Source organism: Gallinula chloropus, assembly GCF_964237585.1.
Source record: "Gallinula chloropus genome assembly, chromosome: 1".
Classification (NCBI taxonomy): Eukaryota; Metazoa; Chordata; class Aves; order Gruiformes; family Rallidae; genus Gallinula; species Gallinula chloropus.
Window position 1 is genome coordinate 117,251,555 of NC_140085.1, and position 14,305 is coordinate 117,265,859.

At 39.1% G+C, this 14,305-nt stretch overlaps 1 protein-coding gene across 1 annotated transcript; it reads right to left on the reverse strand.

Moving 5' to 3' along the window:
- Positions 1-828: 828 nt before the first annotated feature.
- Positions 829-11,048, reverse strand: LCA5L (lebercilin LCA5 like; the record flags this gene model as incomplete). Its single annotated transcript, XM_084271408.1, is given in 6 exon segments — positions 829-1,392; positions 3,017-3,148; positions 3,444-3,553; positions 6,986-7,085; positions 8,961-9,098; positions 10,581-11,048. Coding segments are annotated over 6 exon segments (1,491 nt in total). The 5' UTR covers positions 11,028-11,048.
- Between the last annotated feature and the right edge of the window lie 3,257 nt (positions 11,049-14,305).

Sequence of the window (14,305 nt, forward strand, 5' to 3'; positions counted from 1 at the left end):
TAAACGCAGGATTTTTAAAGGCTTTTTGAGAACTGGATATGCCTGACTTCCCCAAAACAATAGTTTACTTTGCACATTCATCTTTTGGATGTCAGCTGTGGAAGTTACCAGGCAAACTGCTTTGATAAGTTCTAACACTGGGAAGGAATGAAGCTTTAGAGCTCTATAATCCTAGTGAAAACAATGCGATAGCAAATTATTTTTATTATGTGTGAATTCTAGAAGCTATTTCAGGAGGGAAGAAAATAAAAATCTATTTTCTTTTATTTCATTGTTGGTACTAACCCAATAACGAACCTTGCAAAAGACGATCGCTCACTTCAGCTAGCTGAGAAATAACCAGCTTCAAAATTCAAACTGCAGAGAGAATGCAGAGAACTGGAAATTGCAAACAAGGGCTAAAATTTGGACACCTGGCAACAGGTAAAAATGTTAAGGCACTCTTAGGAAGAAGGCACATACTCACATGGACCAAGAAGAAGAATATGCCTTTGTGACCACTGATTTGCCTATCATATTTGAAAAATCATTGAAATAGCCAGTACTTGTAAGATTTAATATGCATTTAATGAAGGTGAAAACATTGGGTTTTAAACATTGTTTTAAATGATCTGCATATCTGAAGCAAAGATAAGTTGCTATACTCAATATCAAATAAAATAACTGGTTTGTGTGTTCTCACGAGGCTCTTGGGAACGATTTCATTAGCACTGAATGCTTTACATTATGACCTCGTAGTGGTGGTTTGAAATTTGGGTTGTGTAATCCCATGTCCTTCCACTTCTCTTCCTTCATTCCTCTCCTGTTGGAACATGAATGGTTGTCTCTTCAAACACAGCCTGGTCCAAAGAGTTCTTTCATAAGACTCATCTCAGCCAATGTCAGATGAGCTTCTGCTTCGGTGGAGCCGTCCTTCTGCCTTGTTTTGCTAACTTTGCCAAAAGATGGTTCATAGACCCCAGAGGAATTTTTCCCTTTGGATTCAGCTGTTTCACCCCAGGCCAGACCTGTGTACCTGTGGTGGCAAAGGCTGCCCTTTTGGGGCTTTGTACCGGCCGGAGGGAGCCCGCAATGCAAAGTCTTGGTGGCTTCTGAGAGTGTGTGGTCGGTGTCCAGCATGATGGGTGTGTGGTTCTTTGGGCCTGGAGTGAGACGGTTGCTCCCTGCCTTCTCACTGCTGTTTAGCTGCTCACCTGGCTTTTTGATTTCCTTTACATGTGTTCCTGCTGCACACCTGGCGGTGTGGTTTTCTTTCACACCACCACTCAGAGGCATCCGTTCCATTTTCATCGGTTTTTTCAGCTCCTGTTTAAGCAAATATGTGTCTTGTTCTTCTTTCCTAAATTCCAAACGGGTGTATTCTTCCCTCAGTAGTCTCCTGTCCCTTAAACGCTCTAAGATGAAATAGGGAGGTTCTTAAATTGCATAGGAACATGAAGAGTTGTGAAGCATTATTGAGAGCAAGTTTTACTACTTTAGTTGCTTATGTTGTTACTGTCGATGGCACTTTAGTCTCAAGGATTACTACAATGCTATTTACTAATAAAAGGAGGGGGCAACATTTAAACAAGATCATTGTGCCATTAAATACAGGGACATATTTTTGTCTTTTTGGTTATGTTTAATTTTAATAAATGAATTAGCACTCAGAATATAATCACTAGTGGCTAAATATAGGGCCAGGAAAGCCATACACAATGCCACAGAGAAACCACATGAGATCTAAACTCTAATTGTGATTATTGTAATTTTCTCGCTTTTCAATGGGACTTAAATCTAAACATGGTTTTCTCTCCCTTAATTCACAGCATGGCTAATTCTTGTGTGGAGCAGAATATACTGCAACTCTTGCACATAAATGAATTGGCTCCACTTTTAGGAGGAAAAGGTTTGTGTATAATTAGTGCTGACAGTAAATACATTTGTCTGCTGCAGGGGACAAATTGGAATAGGTTTTGCACTTTGGAGAGACTCAGTACCTCCAAAATTTAGATAGAGTCCAAGCTCAAAGAAGTATGAAGTTGCAATAATTATAAGAGCTAAATAAGACTTCCGTAAATAAGCCTAATAGTGGCAGTGGGAGAAAGTCAGAAGAGAGATTCACAAGCAGGATCAGAAGACCTGTGTTCTCTATCATTTTAAAAGGGGATTTCCGAGACAAATGGTGACTTCAGTTATCTGGCGGGGTCTGAAAAGGCAGAGTACAAAATGCAGGAGTCAATGCATTCCAGATTACTAGCTCTGTTAGTGATCCAGTCAGTGACCTCAACAACCCAGCTCACCCCTGTAAATGCGTGACCTTTAGGTCATGTAATGCCTCCTACCAAATGTGGAGTACTTAGCACAATGGCATTCAGATCTAGTTTCTTTCTACAAGCCTGGCTACAATGAAAACAACATGGAATATTACTAGAAAGAAAAAGGAATAGATGTGTTGGCCTCTTCTGTTCTATAGACTCTCTTCAAAATAAAGGTGCTTACAGATGAGCCTCTTGCATCTAACTGCTTATATGAGAAGAGAGTCAATGGCTAAGATTTACATAAAATCTATTTACAGTGATCATTGTCATGATTCCCTGCCCTTGAAGAATGCTTTTTCCTTTCTCAGCAACAGACCTGAGCCAGAAATACACATCAACATCAACGATGAAGAAGATTAACAGACAATTTGAGATCAGTATTTCATTAGTGTGGAATTAACGAACTATTAACTGAAGTATACTTCCGCAGATAAACAGGTGTGACCAGGAACTCCTTTTAGAATTCTATGAAGATTCTTTACTATTCATACTTATTCTGTTCTATGAAGATGCTTTACCCTGTGTAGCTGCTCTGCTGTCACTGCAGCACTGCCAGCACCTGCATTTCAGTGAGGCTTAATATATTCTTTTGTTGAACTAGTTCCTGTCAGTCAGGTGCCAGCTAGTGGCTGTCACACCCATGGAAATGACCAATTTTGTTAGACTTTCAAACAGGTCAAATGAGTTTCTGAAAAAAAAAAGCATACATATATACATCTACCTGCTGTATTTAAAGGTTCTGGCTTGGGTATTTTTTTGGTTGATTGCTTCTCTGTTCTCCTTTGGGTATCTGTGTATGTTCCATTTGCTTCAGCTTTTGCATTCTTATCTTCGGAAGACTTGTTCTCCTGTAACTGGCAATTAAAGGTAAAAATAATGAGGGAATACCTGTTTAGTGACTTTTAAAAATATACAGCCAGTGCAATACTTTCAGAAAGACTAGTGATTTCTATTATATTTTTATTTTGTATCACAACATTTGTCCTATGTATTTTCCGTAATACAATCCCATTCACACAAAATCTACATCCTAGAAAATGAGAACAATGGATCAGGCTATTCAGGCACACTGCTGAAACTTCTGGAATAACATACAATGTAGCTGAGAGGTTAGACAAGAGATTGGACCCAGATGTTTCATACCTTTGTTAGCTGAACTGGACCTTTTTCTGTTTCCTGAGTCTGGAACTGTGCCAGTAACAGGGATCTAAAACTCCCTTTATCTACTTGCACTGATCGGTTTATTCTAAGACCTATTGAAAAAGGACAACCATAAGTAATACAGTAGTTTCTGGAATTACATTGTTAGTACAGACAAACGATATATCTGATGACTGATAACACTGGTATGTGGCCTGGGATTTAAACTTATCTTTTTTTCCCCCCTGTGTGTCTTAATACCCTTCAGTAAAGAAACTCTTTGTTCCGCCCGATCTATACGTGCTGAAACTGGAACACAAGCATAGCTGCCTGGCCTTTGCAGTGTTTCCACCCATGTATCAGTACCTCACCAACACACCTCATTTTTAGATCTAAAAATCATAGAATCACCTGGGTTGGAAGAGACCCTTTAGATCATCGAGTCCAACCAGAGACTAACCCGACTAGTCCACCTCTAGATCGTGTCCTTAAGAACTTCATCTACACGCCTTTTAAATACGTCCAGGGATGGTGACTCCACCACCTCCCTGGGCAGCCTGTTCCAATGCCTGACAAGCCTCTCAGCTTTATGGGAAAAACTCTTCAGAGGAAATGCCTAACGCTCTCTGAAGGATCTACGGTCTTTGAAAAGAGATTCCAAGGCCGTGATTGAATGTGACATCGGAAGAAATAGCTGGATGGAGATGGGATGGGGAAGGTGAGTATATTGTTCTTTTATTCTCTTTTTGGAATAATTTTGACATGAGTACAGTAGCTGAGAAAGTTGCCAGCACAGCAACAAAAATGTGATCTTACCTGTGTCAACATTCGACCTCATTCACAGTTTTGATCTCTGAAATCAGAGGAAGCCTGTCCATTTTCAAGGGTTTGCGTGGTAAAAAAGATGTTGATCACTAATTTGAGGATCACTTTTGAAGGACCGTTTCTGATGATCTGGAGGGAAGCGGTTTTCCCTTTTGAAAGGGAACCACTAGCAAGCAGTAACTTTGCTGCTTTTCCCAGGGAACTCAGTGGAGCGTTCCTCACATTCAGAACTAGAGGGAGCTGCACCTCTAGAAGAGCTGGTGTGACCTTCCCACAACTGAGCAAACTTTACTCTCATGGAGAGCTTATGAAATTAATGGCTTCGTTCAATAAATCAGGTTTTTTTCACGTGCATAGAGCTTTCTGATAGCCCAAGCAAGCCTGCCTTCAGCTATTGATCAGGAGCTTTAAAAAATGCAGCTCCATATTATTATTTTTTTTGTTCCTGCTGCGTAAAAATTTTTGCAAATGCAGAATAGAAAAAAACTACTCAAAGAAGTAAGTCTTTCTAAGTTTTTTATAGGAAAATTCAAATCAAGAGTGAAAAGGGAAAGCAGTTGTCACTAATTCCAGTTTTCTAAATCGTCTGTCTCCATTAACTGGCAAAGAATGAAACCTTTATTGCCCCAAAATACCAAAGATCAGACAACTTTGCTTGGAACCTTTTCATTACAAAACAGATCTCTCTCCAACTAAGCTCCCTTATCTTGCTCAAGGAGAAGAAGAACTTAAATAGTAAACAGCAATTTAAGTGCTGTAATCGAAATAATGATATTGTACAGATTCATATGTGAGTAAACTGGAATTCAGAGCTTCATTAAAAAAAAAGTCTAACTTGGAATGCAAAGCAGGAATTTGTGTTTCTTAATTTTACAACTTGAATTACCAACCTTTTCTCTGCAGTTCACTTGTAGTTAAGGCAGAGTAATGGATTTGTAAAGGCAACAAAGAGGAAAGAAATAAGCTACTGACTTCAATAAGGCTGATTCCGAAATTTGAAGAATCATGTGGGCATGTGCAGTATTTCCAGCAAATGTGGTCACTACCACGTAAATTTTAAGTGCTTTTCTGTACCCATATGAAGAAAGTTCCAATTCCTCCTTCAGTTTAGGAGCACAAATATCTGACCAGTATTTTAAAGAAGGTACTTGATCCAGGAAAGTCTGTGTTTAGATCATTACCCAAAATTAAGGGTGTAAGTTTATTGTGCATAAAGCTCTCCTTTAGAATATTGATGGAATGTTTATTATCCTGAGGAGGAGGCAAAATATAGTACTTGAAAACTGTTATTAGTCTCAGTATAAAAGACATTTATTAATTCTAGATATTATATCTAAAGCATCTGACAATTAGAAATTGGTAAGTGCTTCAAGAAAACTGTTTTCTTCAACATTTTTGTCCCTGATGAGTCTAGTGAGTACATGGGCAACATAACAGCTCCTGACTTGTATGCTTTGTAATTGTTTTTAGCTGCTGCTCCCCCAGTTGAAGGGGTGATATTCACACATCTAAACACAGGCCCCTAATGCCTCTTGAGATGCCCTTGAGTATTCAAGGTACCCATGTAAGGCTGACTGACCTTACACAGGACCTATGTCCTTCAGGAGCAACAAGTACAGGGCCAGACAGAATGCATTGGGGCATCTCAAATGGCACCAGATGCCTACAGTTAGGCAGCTGAATCCCACACAAGGTAGCTGCTCTTGGAATGGTTGATGGACACGGTTGCATCTAACAGGTATTTCTCTCTGATACCTGTCTGAGCATCCACATAAAAGAAATACTTGTTACTGAAGAGCTCTTTCTTCCTTGAAAGAATGAACTTCCTAATGTTCTTTCCTATCATTCCACTGTATTACTCTAAATAACATCAATTCTGTTGCTAGACTTAGTTGAGAGTGTATACAGTAACTGGGTTATTATGATCTCTGGTCGCCCATTTGAATTTCCTTGTGCTAAAACTCAAATGACTACTAAGGATAATCATTCTCTCCTCCAGCTAAGCTGGCAGTATGATCACCAGGCTGATGCCATTAAACTTCCTCAACCTCGTATCTGAAAACTCCTCCTCTCCCCCCAACAAACCTCAAGTTGCAGAAGCTCCAGTGATGGACGTCGAAGCATCTCTGCTAGATGCTACACGGTGTAGGGATATTATAGGTGAGAAAACAGGTTCTAAAGACCTAATTAAATCCATTATTTTTGCTTGCAGGAAACCACTTTGAATGAAAGCCTGCACCAAACCCAGGAACTTGCCACAGGAGGGTTGTTTGTGAGGTGATTGGATTTAGGGAGGCGTGTTGTAGGAGTTCTAGGTCTAGGGCAGCCACTCTCTGGGCCAGGTCACAGGGAACAGCCTGAACACAAATTAGCCTGCAAAAGCTTTGTGGGCTGACAGCTTCACCTCATTAAAAACAAACAGGCAAAGAGCTCTTGATGCAGAGGCACTTAAATAGCACAGCTTCAGCGTCACTGTTCGTTCACTACAAACATGTATGCAAGATGCTATTCAGGATGAAATTTGGGTAATTGTAAAAACAGGCCACGTGTTTGTATTCAGAAAATAAATGAGCAAAACACCAAGCACTTCTCTATATTATACGTGCCAGAATATTTTTAGCCCACGTGTAAGTACCATTTTGGGGTTTATTTTGGAATATATGCCCCAGTTTTAAAACAATGTGTGTTTCATACAATTAAACAAAGGAAAATGAGTATACACATACCTTTTTCAGGAGGCTCTGACTCACCTATGTCTTCTGGGAATTTCGGTATCCGGTTTACATAGATATTTTTAACATAAAGTTGCCGATCCTTTTCCTAAGAAGAAGTGAACACCATTAAACTTCTAACATGCATTAAGAATGACTTTTTACAGTATAATTTAGCCAAATTGGGAGAACACTGTCAGAAATGTCGCTTTGTGCCAGGCCATGTGGAGACATAAAGAGGAATCTGTCATTTTCTTTCATGAATCAAATAAAATTTCTCCCTTTTTAAGGCTCAGAGCACACCTACATGACCTGTTTTGTAACACAACGGTCAAAAGATGAAGACTTCCATAATGATATTTTTTTAACTTTTTTTGGACTTAGTTATTTTTTTAAAATTAAGTAATTTTTCACTTTACTTCTTTTTAAAACTTTTTAGTTGTTCAGGGCCCTTGGATACAATGCTCTCAGTTCTGTCTTATGAGCTATTGCTCGGGAGATGGCATAAACTTCAGAGGCACACCTTAGAATTTATTTAGCAAGGGTCCTCTTTCCTTATTGAAATCTCTGTTAAGCACAGAAAAGGGATTGCAGTAATACTCTCACTGTATCAATTTTAGTGGGAAGAACAGGAGCTGCGTTTTATTTGGAGGTATGGGTTGATCCGAAATGGAATTGTATATCTGGATACCTTGAAGGGTCTGACTAAACCAGGTGCCCCAAACTATGACTATGCAAAACTAAACTCTGTTCTGGCACAGAAAAAAAAGGCTCACAATCATGCCTGGACTTAGTTGTGCTAAAACAACAGAAGGTTTTCTGAATGTAAATATAACAGGAAGAGACCTGGACACACAGAGAAAACTGTGTAGAAAACACATGAAATAACAGAGGAGCACTAAGGGGAGAACTGGGTTTTAGAATAACTTGCATTTTAGAACAGCTTTACATTCATGTTCCTGGGACAGTAATTACTCCCATCTCCCAGGTCTGCGCATAGCAGAGGAGATGAGACTCTTGCAGGGAAGCAGCCCTGCAGGTGCTGCTCCGGGGATGCCGATACAGGGCCTGGGAAGGGCACCGTGCTTCTTCCCTCACCTTCCCAACAGCTCCCTGGGCTTGGGCAGCTGGGCAGCCTGGCTGCTACCAACCATCAGGTATCGGTTTCTGCACCTGATGCATAGGTGAGAGGGACAAACAGCACTCAGGGCAAATCCTCCGAGCTGTCTGGTTTGCCCTTCATGTCTGGGAAAAGTCCTCATTACAGTATCTTTCACAGACATTTGGTTCTATTTAGAAAGGGAAAGGTCCCTAGTGGAATCAACAGATGGACTGGTCACCTCATATAGGAATTAAAAAAAAAGGTATATTTTAATTGTGTTACAAACACAGTTTAAATTATTAAAAAGCCACAAGGATTTTAATGTATTCTGGAATATGTTCTTTATTTTTCTCCTTTGCAACTCATATGACATGCTATTCATGGCAATTTTTGTTTCTATTTGCATTTAGTGTCACTTTATGCCTGATTTACAAGCATGCAGTAAGTATTGAACTGGACATATTTGTCCCAAAAATATTTGTCTAAAAAACAAGCTGGAATTTGAAACAAACTACTGAGACATTTATATATGTCTTTTCATTAATCTCTAGTTTTACAGATTGTAATACTTGGCTCATTTTGGTTTAAAAGTGTTTCTCCAAGGGAGCTCATTTAAAGTTAGTAGATGGATGTATTGACCTATATCTATCAAAATAGTAACAAAGTTGTGGGGAGATTTGATTCACTATTTCACTACTTTTAACAAATAGGCCCTACAATAATTTCATCATTTTATGTTTTGACTTTTTTGGGCAGACTACAGACCCAGCTAGGAAACAAAAACTCCATTGCTAAATAGTATAAAAGAGGCAAAAGGAATGGATAATATTAAATATTTGAATCTTCTTGTAGGAACAGAAACCCATTTAAAAACATGAATACCTTAATTTTTTGGTTAAGAGAGTTAATTTCCAGTTTCAAGTTCTTTGTAATTATCCCAGCTTCCGCAGCTTTTTTGTTCTCATTTGCCAACTGACGACTAAAGGTGCTATTGTTCAACTTCAGCTGCTTTTCTAGGCTCTTAAAAAAATTATATATATATTACAAAATGGATGTACTATTATGACTGTTGAAAAACTCAGTTCTTACCAGATCTAAAAAATAAGCATGCTAATATAATGAAAGGCAAATTATATTATAAACAATGCACAAAAAAATACTTTGAAAATGAGCAAAATCTGGTTTAAAATCTAATTTTATTAAACAAAAAAAGTATATTTGGCATTCAAACAGGAAAAATAAGGTTGTAGAGTACCTTTCTGATGGATTAATGTATACAATAATCCTTAAGAAATGTTAAAACATCATTTCTGTTCACACTGAGATCTAGTAACTGCGGCAGCATAAGGAGGCTTAGTGTAAATGAAAACCAGGCAATTTATCAAGTACTTTATCAAGTACTTTATCATCAGAACCCAGTGCCTTGCACTGAAATTATAGTTACTAAAATTGTAAGGTGGACACCCAATCCTGGAAGCTTTTTATAGCTTCTCACTAAGACTTCTGTAAATAGAAAGTTTTCCAGAGAGAGACTGAATTCAGCTGCTTATATTTTAATTTTCTTTCATGTAATAAATGTACTTCAGACCTTACTGTTCAGACAGTGAAATACTTCTAAGATTACCTGGCTCTTTATTTAATTCTATGCATAATGCACCCCATAGAAAAGAGAAATTAATTTCTGAAGGACAATGGAAATTTCACTCTTCCAGTTTGCTATTAAAAACTGTATTTCTGTCTTTTTGTGAAAGGTCCAGAAAGAGTGAAGAAGCATGAGATATTTGAAGGAGCTGAATTATCTCCTTTTGAGCTCCCACCAGGCTCCTACTGCAATTGCATAATAATCCAGCAGCGGCACCAGCGCTAAAATCGAGGACACCCGAGTGCTGCCTAATCCAGCAGCCACCCTACAGTGGACTACACTGAGTAACAGTAATGAGCCAAGGGAAGATGCAGGTATATCCATGCTGCCCACCAGCACCATGTGAAAATAACTGTGCTAGTTCCAGACAAGGCAGCTTTGGTTGTACAAGGTAGTTCAAGATCAGCAGCAGCCCCGTGGTGTCAGGGTATGACTCAACACCATGCTCTGCCAGGGTCAGTTGTGGGCCGTGCTATCTGTGGCTAGATGGCCCAAGCAAGCCTGGGTACCCCTTGCCACTAGCAGGCATCAGAGGAGACGCTCTGCTGAACATGGCCCTTCAGCTGTATGTCATGCTTCTGATCTACCAGGGTTAAGGCATATGACTTAATTTCTGAAACATCTTTATTGCCAAATTTAATCCACTCATAAAGTTAGATTTTAAAATACTGGAAGGGGGGATACCACTGCCCTTTTTAGTATTTTATACTCAGGACAGCTCTGGATTAAAAAGAAAATTCATGTTACAGGATTGTATCAGAATCACTAACGTAACAAGAAGCAGCTAAAAGCTTTCCAATACTCTCCCACACAACCTCTTCTATGAGTGTTCCACAAATACAGCGATAGGTAGATATTACCTGTATTCTCTTATTATTCACTTCCATTTTTTCAATAAGGACTGATAATCTGTGAGCAAGTTCTTCTCTCTCTGCAAGGCCTTTGTCTTCTGAAAGCACACACAAGGCCTGCAAAGCATCTTTAGTTTTTAACAGTTCTACTTCAACTTTTCTGAGCTTCCTGGATGTATTTCTCTCATCCTGCTGAGACATCTTCAGGAGATTCCTTAAATCTCTCACCTCATTATAATGACCCGCTAAAAGATCTGGCAAGTTACTTTCTGAATTCTTGTATCTACCCATTACTTTGGAGTGTCGACTCTGAAGCTGCTTCAAAATGTGATTTTCTGAGCTTGCTGCTTCTAATTTTTGTCGCAAATAAAATATTTCATTCTTCAGCTCTTTAATTTTATGAAGTCCTGCTGAAGATATTTGCTGAGCCACTGCAGTTTTTTTCTGGGAAATCATACTACTCTGCAGGCTTAAAAGTGAAGAATTCTGATACCGTGTCTTCTCAGCTGGCAGTGTTCTTTCCACCTGCATTCAGACCAAAGTAAAATGACATTGATATATAGCAATCGCTTGAGACAGCAAAATCACTGCATGTCTTTACTGCTCATGTAAGCTTACACAATGCTCACCCAAGCTGTTAGCTGCAGTATATTTGCCCAAGATCTGTACTAAGACGCCAATATTCAAGTATTTCACAGATAAACCTATTCCCAGTCAAGATTTTTTATCTCTGTGTGTGCATTTCTGTGGCTGCACCATAGGAGGCCAAAGTTTCTTGCTTTCATTCTCTGAAGCCATTTTAATCCCAAACAGCCATCAAGTTCAATTTCCATTAATAAGGGTAACTGATGGTGTTTTCCAAGGCAAACAGCAATAATACTCTGGAAATAACTTAGAAAAGTGTATTTATGTGAGCACATTACTCCAGCATCAATGGAAAGAATTTTTCTCTCTGTAAATCATGCAGTTCACTAATGTAGTCATGATTTGGGTGACTGATAGAAGAAATTCACCCCATCAAGAAAGATCCCCCAGAGGGGGGGCCTACACCTTGATTGCGGGCATGATAGAAAAAGAAACCCACTGACCATAGTAACCTACAGGTCTGCAAGAACGCAAAAACCAAGGCGATATAATAGCATGTGGCTATTTTTTCCTGCAGCTAGGATTTCTAACTAGCTCTCTGGAATTTTCAGTCAACTTTAAATTGAAGTATATTTTGAACCCTTACATGCTTATTAGTATAGAACTAATGTTAAAATTAGTAAAGAACTAATATTTATATGCAGTTGTATACACTGTTTCTATACAGCAATTGAAAAAATATTTACAGCCTAGCATTCTAAGTGTATTACTGCCATTTGCCTTTCTTTATGGCCAGCATTTTGAGTGAATTACTCTCATTTTCCTTTCCTGAAACATAATTAGAATTTTAAAGTAGTGAAGACTGTAAATCTGAGCATGTCTTGTTCTTTTAGGCATATATTCAATTTCACTATAGCCCTCAAGACATTTCAGGCAGTATGTTGCAAGAAGTTTATTATAATAATTTATAGATCACATAATGCTGTATGGATAAAATAGGCGTGCTCCTCGCCTAAAAAAGACCAGAGGAAAAGTGCAAATCTTTTCAAGCACTCCGCAGGATGCAACATCAATCAGCATAGGAAAAGTAAAGCAGGATACTGCCTAAGGCATCACCACACCATGGCCTTGCTGCTTCCATGACCTAAACCAGAATATTGGAAAGCTATGGGAAGAGTTTTACCTAGGAACACTGGGACAGAGATGCATGGGGCAGTGGGGGAATGGCTCTCCCTTGCAGCAGCAGCAGCAACACCAGCGATACTTCTCTCTGCCCTTCCCTGCTGGCAGCAGCCTTGACAGCCTTCCCTGTTCCAATCCAGCTTCAGTCCAGCTCTGCTCCTCCCCTCCCCAAGGCAGGGCCTGGGGCCTGGTCTGGGCCCTGAGACCCACATGCCTGGCATGCGAGGCAGCAAGTTTAGAGGGAAGTATGATGGGGGCCAGTTACACAATTGGGCACGATAAGGTAGGATCAAGGATAATGGAGTGAAGCTGGAATGGTGTGGAGGAGAACAGTCATGCTGTCTGTCCTTTGCTGTTGCTCCTGAAGTACACAAGGTACCACAGCTTTTAAGGATACAAACCAGTCTTTGCTCTGATGGTCCTGCTGACAGAGCAGAGCAAGCGGGGGCAAGCTGGTAGGACCTTGTTCATACATATGATTTAAATGGATTAAGAAGAACTATCATGGAGGTTCAAGTAAACAGAGTAGAAATCATAGCAGTCAGTCAAGGTCAGACAGTTCAAGACCTTCTGCTGTGAAATAAAATTAACCAGGGGTAAAAACCAAAGCAAATGGAAAGTATGCAAGTATCATACCTGCATGTTCTCTGCAATAGGGTTCCACTGCAGAAAGACTGCAACATAACCACAAGCCTTGTCACACAAATATCTGCAAAATGAGCCCGACCATTACATTACTATTTTATTTTGCCAGAGTGGAATGTGAGGATGTAAAAGAAATGGGAAAATACCTTTGTGCAAAAGCTGACAAAAATACTGTAAAATCTATACAGGTCTATACAGGATGAAAATGTAGATTATAATTGTGCTCCTGGGACACTAGTCAATTCAAGTAGCCATGAACAAGCAAAAATATCAATTTAAAATATCCAACACAGCTAGTAGCCAATAATGATTCTTCTAACAATAGATTTTAAAATTCTGGTTATTCTTTGTGGTCTGTGAGTTTCATGCCAATGATTCACTGACAGCAGTGTGTAACTTATAGAAGAATCAGTAAAATAATCAGTGATTCCTCTCTTGTCTTCTTTTTTTCCCTTGTTTTGGGATGGGGGTTTTTTTGTGGAGTTTTTTTGTTTGTTTACATTGATTTGCACCTTGTAGATTTGGTAGATCCAAATGAAATTTTCAAGGAAACAGGAAAAGGGTCATTGGTTTTAAACTCATTTTTTGACATCGCATGGTGGGATTTAAGGAAGTGTGGTCTAGATATGAAAACATGCAGACATGGAAAGATTCTTCACTCTTAGCATTAACATAAGGAGAATATACTTGTGCTATATGGTCATTCTGTTGAAGCACAAGCTTAGTTTTTCATGGTACACCATGACTAAGCTGGCCTGAACATGGCTTTTTTTTTTGTCAAAACTGGCACTTTTGTGCAAACATACAATTTTTGAGTAACTTTCCCCCAGAAAGGCTTTTTCAGACTCACCATGTGATACATGGGCAAAACGAGAAATTGCAGTGTATGTGGGAGAGCCACGTTCAAGTCCTCAGTTTAAAACTGAGGAATAAGAATTGCAAAGGTGTTCCCACATCTCAGGTGATTATCCTGCTTCTTGGATCCCAGACGATTGTGGCATAATGAAATAGAGAATCTCTACCTCTCTTCCCACCCCCAGTGTTTGAAACAAGATTTATTATTTTTATTCACTGAAAAAGAAATGTTTTCCCTGTCTTCCTAATTACTGAAAAACTGCCAAAGAAAGGGAATGGCTGTATTTTTCAAGAGAGTCTCATTTTATTACTACCAGAAAACAAAGTACCTATTTTATTGTCTCTGGGAAATATATGCTGTCCTTTTTTTCTCATTTTCCTTCCCTCCTCCTGTGCATTTGTCTCTTCAGTTCCTGATATTTCTAAATATTTGCTGCTTCTAGGTGTTTCAGAGCAAGTCACTGACT